The sequence below is a fragment of the Palaemon carinicauda genome, chromosome 29, assembly GCF_036898095.1.
Source record: "Palaemon carinicauda isolate YSFRI2023 chromosome 29, ASM3689809v2, whole genome shotgun sequence".
Lineage (NCBI taxonomy): Eukaryota > Metazoa > Arthropoda > Malacostraca > Decapoda > Palaemonidae > Palaemon > Palaemon carinicauda.
In genome coordinates this window covers 85,686,014-85,703,067 of record NC_090753.1, presented here as the reverse complement: position 1 = coordinate 85,703,067, position 17,054 = coordinate 85,686,014, and the positions used below count along the sequence as shown (strand labels likewise).

The window sequence follows — 17,054 nt, the reverse complement described above, 5'->3', positions numbered from 1 at the left end:
ACTTATGTCAGCCTGTTCAACATAAAAACATCTGCTGCAAGTTTCAACTTTTAAAGTTCTACCGATTCATCTACCCAAATAGAAAGATTATTCCACATCATCTGGGGGTTGGGCTTATTTCGCCAGGAATCTTTGCGGTGACTATACTGTAGTAGGTCACAGTTAAGGGTCATGATACGCATGGAACTAACAACTTCGTTCCAACATCCTAACTGAAACTAACATCAGCAATATCTGAAACTCACTTTTGCTGAGCTTAAAGGCAACCAACGTAAATTAAATATACAGACAATACGTTTAATGCCATTATTGAGATTAAACAATGAATACACAGGAGTAAATATATCCTGTAAAGCATAACCAAATGTTAAATTTCCAATGAAATAACACAAAACCGGACTAGGGAAAAAAAAAAAAAAAAAAAAAAAAAAAAAAAAAAAAAAAAATGTCTCAAGTATGTATCACTGCCGTCTGAAACTATTGGCAGGATTAAAAAGAAACAACACTGATTTGAAATGTCTACTTAATATATAGGCAAAATAGCAGGATCTTAAAATATGTTGAACAGGAAAAACCAATCGCTTAAATGAAAAAAGTAATGTATGGTCTTCGTTGCTTCAGGTTAGGTTAGGTAAGGCTAGATGCTTCGGAGGAAGGCGCGGGGTTAGTTAAAACAACCGTGGATTCACGAGTATTATATAATTTTGCCTATTTTTCTGGGCAATCATCAAAAGCCATATTATGAAATAACCTCACTAGCTTAGGTTAACACCTCTTTTTATTATCCAAATTTATATATTTAAAGAATATGAAAAATAACAGCAATCAATTAAGCTACTTAGCCTAATTGCTAATTAACTAAGCCTAGTGTTGCTTTAAGTCATTAAACAGATTTTTATTAGTTAATCATAATTTAGTAAGACAAGTATAGTAGACATGCAGGCCTATTTAATTCATGAAAAGGCCTATTGGCTAGAAAAAAATTATCTTGAAAGCTTTGAATAAGCTTTGTTCGTTTTATCTAAGCCAAAGTGTCTGCTATAAAAAAAATAGGCCTACACTAAAATTTGCTTTCCAAGTAGACCTTAGATTAACCCCACCTAGGCCTAAATTGGCCTAAATTTTCTTGTCAAAATTCAATAATATATGATCACGACATACCACAGACCTAATTACGTACTTTTAATTATTATTATTATTATTATTAAGCTACAACCCTAGTTGGAAAAGCAGGATGTTATAAGCCCAGGGGACCCAACAGGGAAAATAGCCCAGTGAGGAAAGGAAACGAGGGGGAAATAAAATATTTCAAGAGCAGTAACAACATTAAAATAAATATTTCCTAAATAAACTATAAATACTTCGACAAAACAAGAGGAAGAGGAATTTGATAGAAGTGTGTGCCCGAGTGTACCCTCAAGCAAAAGAACTCTAATTCCCCCAAAATGTCCGATTAGGGCACAGGGCACTGTTGCCAAGGGCACAGAGATAACGGTAGGCTTCACTGCGTAGCTAAGATACCACAAGGTTGGAAGGAAATAAAAAAGAATAATCTTTTTCGAACTTACCTTGTCACAAAATCGTCCTTCTTCCCTGGATCCGTTGTCCCATTCCCTCACGCTCTCGTTGTTATAATACGGACGATCCTAATCCGTCTGATGAACAAAACTGTGAACAACGAGATGTTCTCCAATGTTGTTGTTCTGGGACACTTTCATGCAGGTCTAAGTACAACTATCTCTCATCTCAGACTCCCTACCAACACACTGTCTCTCCCTCTTACTCTTTCTCTCACACACTCTCTCCAGTGTTGCTAGTTGGGTATGTTCAAAATTCCCCCAAACTCATGATAAAAAATCTCCAAAACAACCAAAATAATCCCCATTTCCAAGAAAATATTTTCTTCTGGTCCTTTCGACTTTACTAATATAGAAATTGCTAACTATACTTCATGTAAGTGCAAGCAAACTAATTGCAACAATATAAAGATTTACTCATCTTTGTTTCTTCTTCATAGAAATTTGTACAGAATAACCCCATGACATCCAAAAATCCCGAAATCTGGGGATAAATTCCCATATCTGGCAACACTGATCTCTCTCTCCCACTCAGCTGATCGGCGCCTACTACAACCAAACTGGATAACTATTACGGATAAAAAGCTTTTGTTTCATATATAACTATTGACTATCGCTAAAATATATATTCTATATTATAAAATATAACATTATATAACTTTACATATTCATGTATTTGAGTAATACAGAATTACTCGAATTATTTATAACTCAGTTGACAGGACGACAACATTTAGGGATAAAGAGCTTTTATCTTATATACATGGCTATTCAATATTGCTTAAGTATATATCCTTTATTGTAAAATATAATATTGTGTAACTTTACATATTTATTTATGTAACTGGTGGTGAATTATTTCAATTATTTATAACTCAGCTGACGGACTTGACAACATTTACGGATAAAAGGTTTTTATTTTTAGGTATATGTTTCTAACATCTCTAAAATATTTATTATATAATACAAAAAAATAACATACAATAGTCTTATAACTTATTCATCAAATGAATAATTATTTATTCACAAATAACCCAATTTTATCCATTTCTTTTCCTCTATGCCTAATGGCAGATGTCCTTTATAGAAAACGTTTCGGAGAAAGTGATAAACTAATGTTTCTTTGGAAACGTTGTTCTATTGCGTTTCTAGGGAAAGGGACAAGGAATGTGGTTGATTCACTTGAAATTCATCAATAGCCTCATTAATCACACTGTAAAATATTCTTGTGATTTCAAATAGTTGTAATTTCTATACCTATATTGAAATCGGATCTTTAAAACCAGTAAACCATGAATAGGCTTCAAGTGATCCCTAAGTACATTTACTTTTTATTTCTTTTATGGTCGATCGTATATAATGGGTACTAGCACTAATTACATATATTTTCGGGTATATAAAAACATGCTTCTTTAAAAGGCGTGTGAAATTTTATAATAAATACGTGTTTTGCCCACTATAAATAACAATTTCTTCGTCAATGCCTTTGCTTTTTAATCTTAATTTTCCGATTAAATCCAAACTTAGCGAGTCAGAATGGCATATAATCATCACATGGTCATAGACGAAATCAGTGTTTGAAATCATTGATAAAAACAATTGCGCTGCAATTTGTCTTTTTTTTTTTTTTTTATCTTTTTGCCCGAGAAGAAGAACCTCTGAAAGAGATTTATATGACAGAAGTGAAGAATTCTAAAATATAATTAAAAATTGTAACGTACAGGCTCTGTCAAAGGTGCAAATTGAAACGTTGAATGTACCTGAAGTAGAGGAAGAAAATTGAGTACTAAAACTGTTTAAAGATAATGTAGGAAAAGGAAATAATGCCAAAATGACAAGGGAGAAACCCTGATGGTTGGCTAAATGTGTTAAAGCAAAAAGGAGGTATCATGGACTGATATATAATCATAACGGAATCACACTAACAAAACACTTTCAGGGTTTTTTTAAAACTAATACTTGATGAAAGATTATAATCAGTTGTGATTGGTAAGGAGCATTTATCAAGAACTGTCTTGTAGAGTTCCCTTGCTTTACGGTACACTCGGACAAATTAATCTATCTAATTTCTCTTCCTCTTGTTCTTGATATCAGGATCAAGTAAATAAACACTCAATTTATGATATCAAATCATTGCTTTAGATATGTTTAAGAGCCAATTTGTAACAGACGACAGCAATTTCGTGAGTAAGTAATGAGAGCATGGTTCCTGTAACAAGAGTAGTAAGAGGTGACAACTACCAATCAGAGCTGAGAAAAAAATAAGTATTTACGTTATGCAAGCGTTCCTGGGTTTTATGGAATGCTGTTTGAAAGTACGCTACTCGGACACCCCTTTAAGGGTATACTCGGTCGCGCGCGACCCCGACTCCAAAAAAGATTCAGGAAAAATTTAGTTATGCATCAATCTGTATTGTTTGACTTGCTAAAAATACTTCAAAGAATGCTAAAAACTACTGAAAATATAAATGATACCCATCTACAAAATAACTATTTATTGGAAATATATTAAAAATTTAAGTATACAAAAAAAGACGACGTAGATATTCACAAAAAATAGAAATATACATATACATATAAATCGCTTTAGGGACACTTTCTTAGATGGCAAAGCAACAGCGTGTAATTTCTGGAAATGAGTTGGACCCATAGAAGTCAAGATCTGAAATGAGAAAAAAAAGGGTAACTTTTTTTGGCCAAAAACATTTGTCCAAATTTCATGAATTTTTTTGGGTACCCAAATGAAATAGAAAGAGGCTAATTTTTTTTATAGAATAAACTCATATTATCCTAGAACAGAAATACATAATAAAATGTGCACTAAGATGTAATTTACTGTTATATCAGGGGCGAAATCTAAAGGTAATTTTATGACGGCCTAGTTTCACAATGTAAATTTCTTATGAAAATCATTGTATCTCCTATAAAATATGATATTTATGCATTAAAATATACCAAAATATCACGAATTCTATACAGAACAAGAATATATAGAGATATGCCAACTTACCTTTCGGGTATGTCAACAAAATGGCCACTTGAAATGAAGAATGGGTATGTAAATTTCAAGGTGTTATTTATTTATCTAATTATTAGTGGATTGAAATAAAACTGATATGATGGCTTTCTGGATGTTTGACAATTATTTTTATCATATAAAATTTAAATTCTTTGAAATAAATTTTAGATAAAAAAATGGGTGATATCTATTTTGTAAAGATTAAAATTTCCGTATTTATACAAACAAGTAGTAAAAAAAGAAAGTTTCATGATTTAACCTAGCTATAACTATCAGGTACAGTTCATATACAAGACAGTTTGAAGCTATAGGCTTCCTGCTCCTCAAACAAGTGGTGTTTGTCATGTGGTCAGTCTTAGGTGGGCAGCTATGACAGTGAGTCCTTTCAGGAAGCTTGATGTGACCAACACAAAATTGATACCATACTTACAGCAAGAGAAAATAGAATTAGTAACTAATAAAAGTAAAAGGATATCAAATAGCAAATCGGTAGCCAATCAAAGTAAAATGAAATCAAAATAAGAAACTGCTGACCAATAAAAAGTAAAATAATATCAAAATATTATATATACATAAACTATGATCTATAATAATAATAAAAATAATAATAATAATAATAATAATAAAACACTATATAAATCAATTTTAAGTACCTAATACACATCAGAAAAATATTGACAAATACGAAGGAGAAATTATCAGAGAAATAAATATCAAACACATGAGGTTGCAAGCTCCATATTATCATCAACATCTCTTTTTAACTCCATTAGAAGTGTGTTGATGACATCCATGCCGAGGGAATACTGCCTGCTGGCCATTCTTGAAGATAAATTCAAAATAAATAGAAAAAAATCAGAAATTTGCAAAAAATAAAAAAAAATTCAGAAATTGGCATTTGAGGGAAAATGGACCTCATGGCAATATATGGCATCTAAGCCAAAACCAATGTCATGCAAGTGGTAGACACACCATCCACGGTATCCACCCACACTTTCCAACTATAAAGAACCAAACAAGTATCAACACTGTTCGACAATTTATAATTATGTAATAACTTTGCTGTTTGATCACTTACCCCTATAAAGGTATTTCAGGGTCGAGGTCGGGGGGGGGGGGTAAAAAAACGGGGAAGGACGAAAATCAGTCCTAAACCAGACAATGGCATGTAGACTAGTCACCCCTTGCAGGTCGATCACTTCCATATTCGAGACAGCTGATGAATTATGGGGAAAAACAGGTTTTGAACATGCTGTAAGGGTCGCGTACGACCCATCATACCTGTCCAGGGTATTAAACAAATGAATGATTTAAAGTTCTCTGGCATCCTGATACCGCCAGTTCTTAAAAGAAATCTGGAATTCGAGGCTTTATTTCTTGAAAAATTATGACAACTGTCTTACTAATGTTTAGTTACTACAGAAGTTACTAATTCTCCTTTTTTTTTTTTTTTACCATGAAATTATATTTAATGCTAATCAGTCCCATTATATATTTGTGAGTTTTTATGAGGACAACTGAATCTTTATTCAATTCATTTACTTCCTATGAGTGGAAATATACAGAATTTCATCAATGTCCAGATGCATCAAATGTGAAAACAGATGCCTTGAAAGATAAATTCTACCTAGTTTCATAATTTATACTATATTCGTGTTAAACCACTTCATTCAGAGTCAAATACTTTAGTTTGCATGCTTAGAGAATCCAAAACCGAGCTAAAATCAGCAGTTTCAAAATTCGAATGCAACACAATGCAATGATGTCATGAAGCAAAAGGGATGACTACGAATCAAACTTGCCAATAAAGTGGTTAATGGAAATAAATAACATAATGAGGACATTCCTTGGAATTCATAGCACGCTTACTGATGTAGAGGCTGAATTTTTGTTCTTTGATTGAGCAGGGCTAGCTTTGCATGATAAACAGTGGCCTACTGGTGAGAGAATTACATCAAGGATTTGATAGTCTATTGGAAATGCCTTTGTCTTGCCATAAGAGCCAAGAGTTCCAGTCCTGCCCAAACCCAATCGAAATTAACATTTCGGGACAGTGTAAAGCATAAACACTGTGTTTGTATTGCAAAATTTCATTACAGTCAGTTGTTTATCTCCACCAAAAAATAACTTTTCAAAAGTTCAATTAGCCTTGGTGTGTGATCAACAATCGCCGTCCTCCGAGATGTAGGCAACCCCAAAATTGTCATCTTCATTAGGAGTGAGTTGATGACATTCATCCCCCCAAAAACTTGCCTCTATTTTCCATTTTCTCTAATTCTTTTTCTTGTTCCCTCTCTCTCTCTCTCTCTCAACTACAACCTCACTGTCCTTATGATGTAGGGTTTTGAGGAACCTACAGGTCTACTAGCTACCATTTTCTTGGCTTGCATTGGGTGGAAAATGGTTTGGTTGCTGATCATACATATTTATAGTCAGTCTCTGCAACTCCTAAATAACCTTCAATCTGGCTCCCTCTTTACATTATTCGTATTGAAGAACATCCCATAATTTATGTCACCCCGAAATCCTGCAACTTCACTAAGAACCAAGTTGAAAGAATCTGGATAGCAAGATGAAAGAAAAGAAGTGGAATCAGCCTTAAAGGCTAAAAAGCAGGTACACCTATGGCCTGCTGCACATCGTTTTATTTTTTATTAATCTGCTGATCAGTAAGCCTGCTTTACTGCTTACTAGTAACTTGCATTCTAAGAATTTCCCATCAAATTCCATCTTTTTTTTAAAGAGTTTAAAAGGCCGCTCATGAATGGCAGAGTCAAGGGACAGTAACATTGCCCTAGCAAGCAGGTCAATGCCCTAGACTCTTAGAGACTGGCCACCCAATCTAGGACCACAGAGGGCCAGGCAATCGCTACTGATGACTCAGTAGGTAGACTTATAGGTTTCCCCAAACACCTCATCCTTAGCTCACAAGGATGGTGAGGTTGCAGTCTCTAAAGGAACTAACGAGTTTGAGCGGGATTCAAACTCAGTATGGTGATCTCCTCATCAATGGCCGTCAGTGATGAATTAGTTAATTGACAAGCCATGAAAAAAAAAAAGTTGTTCTACTTCGAATTTTAGTCTTGAATTCAAATCGCCTGAAATTACATATAAAAATCAGGCTATATATTAGTTTAGTGAGATCGGTGTTATTGTATGGACACGAGTCATGATATTACAATGAAACAATATCCAACAGATTTTGTAGATTTGAGAACAAAGCTCTCAGAAGAATATTGGGGGTTAAATGGCAGGAGAGGATTAGACATGATACTATAAGAGAGATTACTCGAATGCCATAGGTGGATGAGATCATGATGAGGGGTAGATGGAGATGGTTTGGGTATGCTCTTCACACTCCCCAAGAGAGATTAGTTCACCAAACATTTAATTGGGCTCCAGTAGGCACTAGAAGAGTTGGAAAACCCAGGCTTACATGGCTGAGGACTATGATTCATGAAGTGGGAGATGATGAATGGAATAGTATTGATTTAAAAGCTCAAGATAGAGACGACTGATGAAATCTAATCAAGGCTCTTTGCGTCAATAGGCATAGGAGGAGATCATGATGGGGATGAATTTTATTGGGAAGAGAAGACATTAACCTTGTATTCTTTGTTAACAAAGCTATCATATGCTCTTCATTCTAACAACCCAAATTTCTGGACTGCCAACAATCCAGGTTCTGTGAACACTACATAATGTCTTTTAACAGACTTCTTTAAACTTGGAAAACTCAACTTGAATGTATGTAAAGGTAGTGTCTCTTGCTTAAGGGTACTCTTGGGTATACTATTCTATCTAATTTCTCTTCCTCCAGTTTTGTTAAAGTTTTTATAGTTTATATAGGAAATATTTGTTTAGGTGTTGTTACCCTTCTCAAAATATTCTATTTTTCCTTGCTTCCTTTCCTCACTAGGCTATTTTCCCTCTTGGGGCCCCAGGGCTTATAGCATCCTGCTTTTCCAACTAGGGTTATAGCTTAGCATGTAATATTAATAATAATAATATAGAAACTAGATTCTTAGTAATGTATTCTATACCTCTTAGTGTGAGTTCTTCAAAGCACATTTAAGAAATGTGTCCAATTTCACCATGCTTTATTCTTGATTTTTCACCTTTCGTTGTTAACTTTTTCCCAATCAAAGAATGCTGAAGACCTGAAATATTCTACACCTATATTTTCTATATTTATTGGTTGTCCTGATTCAACTCTGACTCATCTAGATAGTATGGTCAATAGAGATGTGCATTGAGGGATCCTAGAGAGAAACACTCATCTTGAGAATTAGTTTTGGGAAATCATCTTCATATTGACTACCCACAAATAAGATTTATCAGTACTCTGATGTTTGTCTCTTAAAGAATCATCTTATAAATCACTATAACATACTAATGCACATTCACATTCAATCTGTAAATGACAAGAAAATGAAAATGCATACATAGGTAAATTATTTATTTTGTGTAAATGATCACATTTTCGTCAATAACCCTGGAAAAACAACCACGTGACTAGATATCTACAATAAAATGATGAGCTAACAGCTTTAACTTTTAGGCATATGCCTTATAATAGTTGTTCCTACAAAAAATACAAAAACTCTGTTCTTTAATAGGAGTATGATTTCAGCTTGGCTGTTAAAATTTAAACGAGGTGTGTTGGTAGTTTCTGGGGGATGATGGAGGAAGCTCAGCCCATTCACCAGCTCACTGAGACACCACTTTGACTTCAGTTGCCAAGGTGTAGACATGCTCAGGTTGTCCTTTCTTGGCTGTTTAACTAGTTTTCCATCTTTTGCTTTACAGTAAAAGTATGAGTGCGCGCATGTGTTTTGTAATGGAGACACTAAGATTGGACGTGCAGTCCGTACCCAGGATGTGTTGGACGGAAGTGCGACACCTTCAAGAGGGATTCATATGGATCCCATCCTTTGTGCACCTCTTGCAGGGGCTCAACTGTTCTCAGTTCTCCTCTTGCAGCGAGTGTACATATTTGCTCGGTGAATAGAGTGTAAGAAGAAACGGCAGTACCCAATACAGGATCGCTCGCAGTCAGAATCATCCTCAAAACTGAGGAAATCTGTCAGTGCTCTTCATCTTTCTTCAGGTTACATAACTTCTGACCCTTCTCCGTCTCCCTCTTCTCGGTCAGTGATGAAGAAGGATAACGATGACATTACTCTCAGGAAATCTATAAAAGGAACAGTAATATCAGCTTCTACATGAGAGGCAGCAATTTCTTGCTCAGTAGTACCAGCTTCCACATGAGAGGCAGCGACTTCTTGCTCAGTAGTATCAGTTTCCACATGAGAGGCAGCAATTTCTTGTTCAGTAGTACTGTATCAGCTTCCGCATGAAGCAGCAATTTCTTGCTCAGTAGCATCAGCTTCCACATGAGAGGCAGCGATTTCTTGCTCGGTAGTATCAGCCTATACACGAGAGGCAGCAATTTCTTGCTCTTCTCCTCTTAGTGAGCCACCTAGATTTGCTCAGAACAATAAGAAAATAGTCATAAAGAGTCTGCCATTCCTTATGCTTGGAAGGCATCCCCTAAACACAGAAATTGCTATAAGCTATGGGTACCAGGCCAGGATCTCCCTCACATGCCACACTGGCAGAAGGAATAGCTGATGTAGACCCAATCCTTCTCTGTAGTAACAGGACCAAAGACCATGGAAACACTGACGACAACGAACTTAAAAGGTATCGACTTTGCATGCTTTTTTTACTTCTCATTCTATTTTCAATTTGCTTATTGCCTCATCTAATAGTGGAAAACAATACGAGACATCTAGAACATGCTTGTGAACATACACATACATCTTGGGAGGCCCCGCCTGGACAGAGCTCGCCAACCTACACGGGCATACTAATCGTGCTCACTTATATGAGTGCACCTTTCGAAGCCTTACATGAATGCACACCCAGCTGCTCACCAGTTCACGCCTCACAACCTTGGTTACCTCTAAAGGAGCGCTCATCATGTTCCATGAACCCAAGCTGCCACAGAACTCTCCTGTTTGCTAACAAATAATGTGCTCAGCTGTTCGTGTGCCTCAATTTTAGGAATCATGCTTTCCAGGAAGTGTGCAGTGCACTCAACTGTTCATGACCCATCATCATGCTCTTCAGTAACTGTGCAATGGATTTCATTATTTCGCTCACCTGCTTGTGCACCTTTACATGTTTGTGCAGCATTATCGATATATCACCTACATGCGACTATTTTTCAAGAGCACTGTGTGCCGATTCGATCTCATAGAACATGTTCCATGATTCGTTCTCATAGAGGGCGTTTGCCAGAACACACCCCAGTGAAGCAATTGCGTGTAGCTTGCAGAGATATCAATAGCAAAAGCAATCACTTGGCATTCTGCACGCTTTCATCTCGCAAGGTCCACTCACCAGAATACACTCGCTCTCGCCTAGATCTATCGGCTCATAATGCTCTCAAAGATATTTGTGCTCATCTGCATGCTCAATGGTTTGTGTGCCTGTAATTGCAGTCCCTCTACAAGTATGCGTACCTGTTTGACTTCACAGAAGGCCTTCACTTGTTAGCACATGCTTACATGCACATGCTCACTCAAATATTCATGCTCCTGAAAATGGATGAATTTTCTCCGGTCAGTTGTGCTTCACAGTGCTCACGCATCCCAGTATATGAATGCTCTTCATGTGGTGTGCACGTCTCTCTAAAGAAGTGGGTTCCCCAGAGCAAATGCACTTTTCTGCCCTAAGACCATCTGCTTTGCATACAATTATTTCTCTCAAAAGAAGTTCAAAGGAGTGTGGGCACTCATCACAGGCAGCCCACCATTGCTTGTAGGACCTGCGCTACTGTAAAGTTTCTCTCAAATAATGTTAAAAAAAAAACCTAATATGACACAAAACTCTGCTAGGAGAGACATTGCACAAAGATCACTGTTACAATGAGAATCATGATGAGCAAAACTCCCTGCGCTTATTCTCCAGTAAATGAGGATACACCTGTGAATATTGGGTCAACTAGTCCCCCGCATATTCGCATTCAATCACCAGATATTTCGACAAGACAAGAAAAGACGTCTGCTAGAACAAGCTCATAGGAGCATGCATTCTCAAGCCAAAGAATGCTCCGACTAGAGTATCCATTCACCGATTCGGAACCATGAACACCGAAGGCACTCACCTAGAAGTGATAAGCCACCCGCTTGTACCCAAAGGTATACCCATCCCTCAATAGGTAATACCATCTGAAGATATATTCACAAAGTAGGCAATCACACAAGGACGTGATTGCAGTTTACACCATGATTCCCCTCTTGCCACCTCCCCACGGACACATTCTCCTGACCATGGTATTAAATCAGTCCAAAGGATCTTGCAAAGGGATAGCATAAGTCCTTCATAAGTACAGGGAGCAACACAATCACCCAAGGTGAATGCTGGACTTTGAACTAGGGAAATGGGAAGTGAGAGACAACAATATGAAAGACGATCTCTTTGACGGAAAGACAAATCAAGAGAGACAACTGACCCTACAAGCCATGACCAAGGGCCTACACTTGGCAGAAACAGAGAACCCGGTGCCTGACCTTATTTTTGTGAAGGTCTTAGCCCTGAACAGACTAGGGTAAGCATCGAGACGAGATACCGAGTAAAAGGAGGTAAAACTGCCTTTGACAGGCACTCTGGTACTGCTCAAAGATCAAAGCTTTCATTAGAGCTTCCCTGGTAAGAATTGGCTGAAAAAGCTATTGACAGCACCGATGACCAGATCTCTGGGCCTAAAAACTCTCTAAGAGTAAGCACTTCTTACCCGCCCCACCTCTCTCCCTTAATACAAGGTTCTACTTCTTTGAGGGATCAATCCCTTCCCTCTTCCCAAATGCTATAGCTGGCAGTCCCATAATCAGACTGCCCCAAGTGGTGAGCCAATGGGCGAGGTGGCAGCAACATGGTGCTGGCAACTGGACAATATAAGTCCTATGGGATAGGTACTGTATTCCGTTTATTGGGTTACAGGACGGATCTCCAGGCTTTTACAGCTTTTATTTTTTCTAGTGGAGAAGGTAGCTAGGGGCTAGAAACCATTCATCAACCTCTGCCCCTTGAAGAAGTTTGTACTGCAGACTCCATTCAAGAGGAATGATTTTATGCTGTCCATAAATCTGATGGACACAGAATTTCATATTACAGTCCATTGGCCTAGCAAGAAGTTCCTCTGCTTCATCCTCAGGGGATAGTCTTTCAATTCAGTCTTTTCTTCAGCATTTTATCACGATCTGGGCATCATGGTAAATTGGGAAAAGTCCAGCTTTGAGCAAAATCAGAGGATGGAGTACCTGAGTTTTCCTTCGGAGAGTTGCATTAGCAGACTCATCCCAAAAGATACTGGCAAAAGTTACTCATACAACTCTCGTCTCTGAAGATGTTTGTGCCTCATGAGTGACTCAATCAGTGTTCCTTCCAACGATGCCTGAGGAAAAGTGGCAGCCACCGACTTCCTTCAATATCTTGTCCCGGTCAACCAGGATGTAAGAGAGGATCTAACATGAAGGCTAAGGGATGAGACTGCTCAAAGTAGCTCCCTTAGAGTGCCCTCCTCCAGAGATGTTCCTATTCACTGATGCATCAAAGGAAGGGTAGGATGCATACCTCGGGAACAAGATTGCCTCAGGTTATTGGTCCAAGGAGAAAAGATGTCTGCATACAAACATCTAAGAAATGAAAGCAATGATTCTGTCCATGGAGTAATTTTAACACCAGCTGATGGGTAACTCGGTGGCGTTCATGACCGACAACACCACCGTAGTAGCCTACGTCAACAAGCCTGCATGTACAGTACTGTTTGACAGCAGCTTTGCAAGTTGGCAAGGTGGGGGCACTCCTTGGCACTAGACAACTTGCCAGGACTCTCCGCCAAATTCATTCCAGTTAAAAGGAATGTAATGATCGACAAGCTCAGTCACCAGGGTCAAGTAGTGACAGCAGAGTAGTAATTTCATCCCCTAGTAATGAAGCGACTGCTGGCATGTAGGGTTCTCAATCAATAGACCTGTTTGCCACAAAGCTCAATAAACCTGTTTGCCACAAAGCTCAATAAACCTGTTTGCCACAAAGCTGTTCACCAATCTTTGACCCACCAGCATCTCTTGAGGATGCCTTCCAATACCTTTGGGATGGAAACAACGCTTATGTTTTTGCTCTTTTGCCTGATTCATAGGGTAATCCAGAAGCTACCGATTACCGCAAATCTCCGGCTGACCTTGGTGGCTCCCAAATGGCCATGAACAGAATGGTACCCAGACCTTATCATGCTCCTGGCTAGCTCCAACGGAACTCCCTTATGGACCAATCGGCTTTGCCAGCCCAACATACAGATTCCCACATCTCACTGACATCTGTTTCTTCATGGATGGAGACCATCCATTATCTCCTTCGACGTAAAAGCACACAAGGGACTGCGAAGGAGATGTCTGGATATCTCCTGAAGTCTACGGAAGCAGTCAGTCAAGCAAAGTGAGCCATTTTCTGTGATTGGTGCCACAGAAAAGGTAATTCTCTGGTCAGAAATTCTCTGCAATTGATTGAAGATTTTATCGTCTACCTTCACTGGGTGAATCTCCTATCAATTACAGCGGAGAAAGGCTACCGCTCAGCCATGAGCCAGAACTTCTGACTGAAGGGCTTAGACCTTTCCTCATCCAGGGAATTGTCCATGTGCATGAGGAGCTTTGAGCAGTCATGCCCGCCAAGGAACTCAACCGCTCATGTGGGATGTAACCAGAATCCTTAGGTCCTTTAAAAAAAAAAACTTACAGACCACTATGACAAGCAACAGATGAGAACCTTACTCTAAAGGGTTTTTCTCTTGGAGTCAGCTTTCCCGAAGAGAGTAGGTAAACTTCATGGCATTTCCTATGGTGTATATCATATTAAGGGATGGAGAAGGGGGTCTTTTTATCTCGTAACACAGTTCACAGAAAAACCCAGAAACCTGCTGTTGAGGATGTCAGGTTTGAGTCTTTCCGTATCTCTTTTCTTAGGAATGTGACTGCCAGTCCACTTGAGTTTCTTCTTTGTTCTAGGACATTTAGATGCCTCTTGAATAGAACCCAACCCTTCAAGGCCACAGATTCAAATCTCTTTATTAGTGCAGGCATGATTAAAAAGGAGATTTTGAGGAACACCATTCGCATTTTTCCTAACCGTAGAAACCCCGAGTCCTTCAGGTTTCACTTCCCGCCTTAACCACCCCGCAACCCCTGGGTGAAGGTCAAAGTTGTTTCTCAAGCGTACAGGTAAGTAGACGAAGTTTCTTCCACCATTCGCCAGTAACTACTGACACACCTTGTTAAAATTTTAACAGCCGAGTCTTATTAAAGGACTAAGGTTTGTATAGTTAGGAAAAATACACATTACTTTTAAAATTTGTGATTTTATATAAATAAATTGGAATGTGCATACGAACTATACTCCTGCCAGAAGCACCTCACTTACAAGAAACAGAATAGTGGCATTGCATAAGAGTTACACAGTTCTGAAATTATTAACAGAACTTGGCACTAATACTTTCATGTGTTGCAGTCCATGTAAACATACTCAGATTCACAACAATTAATTAATAAGACAAAGGTTTAAGGGGCCACTACAATACTGCCCTTATACCCAATGCATTAATGAAAAAAACAAAAACTGAATAGATAGTAACCAGTCATAATTTCATCAATTGGGAACTGTAAGTTCTAGTTTGTTAAGTACTTTATAGAAGTTTTCAATATAAAAAAAAAACATACCCAGGCTATGAACTTTTCAATATAATCCAGCTACAATAAACTCATTCACCTAACAACTGATAATATTTATACTGTAGCTCTTACAGTACTGTAAGTCAAGCATAAAGAAACGAAAAACCTCATGAAACTGTAAAATCGAAGCTATTCCTGAATGGCATTCATACTGAAAAAGATAATTTATAGTTTTCCAACTTTATAGAGCACATATTTGTAAGTTTCCCCACAGAGTACATTAAAAGTTCTATAATTAAAATATGCTGACTATATCATGAAGAGCTAGAAACTAATGTTTGACTTCACAAGCTATCAAATCTAAAAGTATGAATTATTTTATTCTAAGGAGAAACTATGACTTAAGTTATTTGGCACCACTTTCCTCTTGCAGTCCTATCCCTACAAGGGCCTTTTAGAGTCAAAAGAGTTTCAGCATTTGTCCCTAAATTCCTCGTCCCATCGCATGCAAGGGTACGAAGCACAAAGGCCGATGGCCATTCCGAGTCTATCTCTCCTCTTTGGCGTGAATGCCCTGAAAATATGATTCTGTTAATGAAACAAAACATGTCAAACCAAGAAATTAAACCCAGAAAGCAATGCTGAGCTCTTTGGTGCTTGGCAGAAACCCTCATTTAGTCTTTGGTATTCACAATACTGGAAAATTTCGCAAATCTTTGCAACAGAGTGCTGTGAAAATACAATTTGTTTTGACTTTGTACACCGGCTTAAAATGTAGCATCGTAAATAAATTCATGATGCTAAAACATAACAAAAATTAACAAATTTCATTGGCAAGTACCTTGGCAAAAATCTTTAAATTAGGTATCAAAATGAGATCTTTAAAAAGGAAAAAAACACAGTATACAAGAGACAAAGAAAACGTACAATCACTTGCAATACAATATTGGAAGGAAAGTCCTGTATACTTTATAACTCTAATTCAAGTTGGACCACAAAAAACTGATCTTGAAATTAAACATGAGTGGGAGCGTTTCGAGGCAACAACTTTTCCTCGGCTTCCGAATCGTGAGCTTTCTCTACCTCATCAAGGCGTCCACGGTTAACGACTGGATTTTGTGAATACATCCAGGATGCGAAGCTCACCAGAGCTATGGCTAAAAATGTCCACCCATTTATGGGAATCCCAAAGATCACCTGGAATCGAGAAAATATAGTTATTTGAAAGCATAAGTTGCTAAAAATTGAAAATTTCAAGGTTACATACTTCAAGTACTGTAATATTATATGCAGACATTGTCATCATTGCTGTCATAAATCAGTCTATTCAGGAGTTGGAATGCTGCAAAGAAATGAACAAAGCAGTTGGGATGAGGCAAAGATTTTAACACAGCAGTTGGGATGTGGCAAAGATATTAACACAGCAGTTGGGATGCTGCAAAGAAAAGAGCAAAGCAGTTGGGATGCTGCAAAGAAAAGAACAAAGCTGTTGGGATGCCGGAAAGAAAAGAAAAAAGCAGTTGTGATGCTGCAAAGAAATGAATGAAGCAGTTGGGATGCTGTAAAAAAACAAAAAAAAAAAAAAAAGAAAGAAAGAAGCAGTTGGGATGCTGCAAAGAAAAGTTGGGATTCCACAAAGAAAAGAACATAGGTGTTGGGATGCTGCAAAGAAAAGAACAAAGCAGTTGGGATGCTGTAAAGAAGTGAACAAAGCAGTTGGGA

General features: G+C 37.7%; 2 protein-coding genes across 7 annotated transcripts in view; both read right to left on the bottom strand.

Moving 5' to 3' along the window:
- Positions 1 to 1,810, bottom strand: part of Ucp4A (Uncoupling protein 4A) — a 68,683-nt gene extending 66,873 nt beyond the window's left edge. For 4 of the 5 annotated variants that reach the window (XM_068352871.1, XM_068352870.1, XM_068352872.1 and 1 more), the window contains exon 1: positions 1,569 to 1,809. The gene's annotated coding sequence lies outside the window, so the exon portion shown is untranslated. Of the gene's footprint in view, positions 1 to 1,568 lie in introns of all 5 variants that reach the window. The other variant, XM_068352873.1, reaches the window with a different exon arrangement.
- Positions 1,811 to 9,040: 7,230 nt separating this feature from the next.
- senju (UDP-galactose transporter senju) overlaps positions 9,041 to 17,054 on the bottom strand; it is a 68,061-nt gene continuing 60,047 nt past the window's right edge. Inside the window, exons 8-9 of one of the 2 annotated variants that reach the window (XM_068352869.1) lie at positions 16,416 to 16,529; positions 9,041 to 15,906 (exon numbers count right to left, since the gene is read on the bottom strand). In XM_068352869.1, coding sequence (XP_068208970.1) covers positions 15,880 to 15,906; positions 16,416 to 16,529 — 141 coding nt within the window. In that variant the 3' untranslated portion in view covers positions 9,041 to 15,879. Of the gene's footprint in view, positions 16,530 to 17,054 lie in introns of both variants that reach the window. The other variant, XM_068352868.1, reaches the window with a different exon arrangement.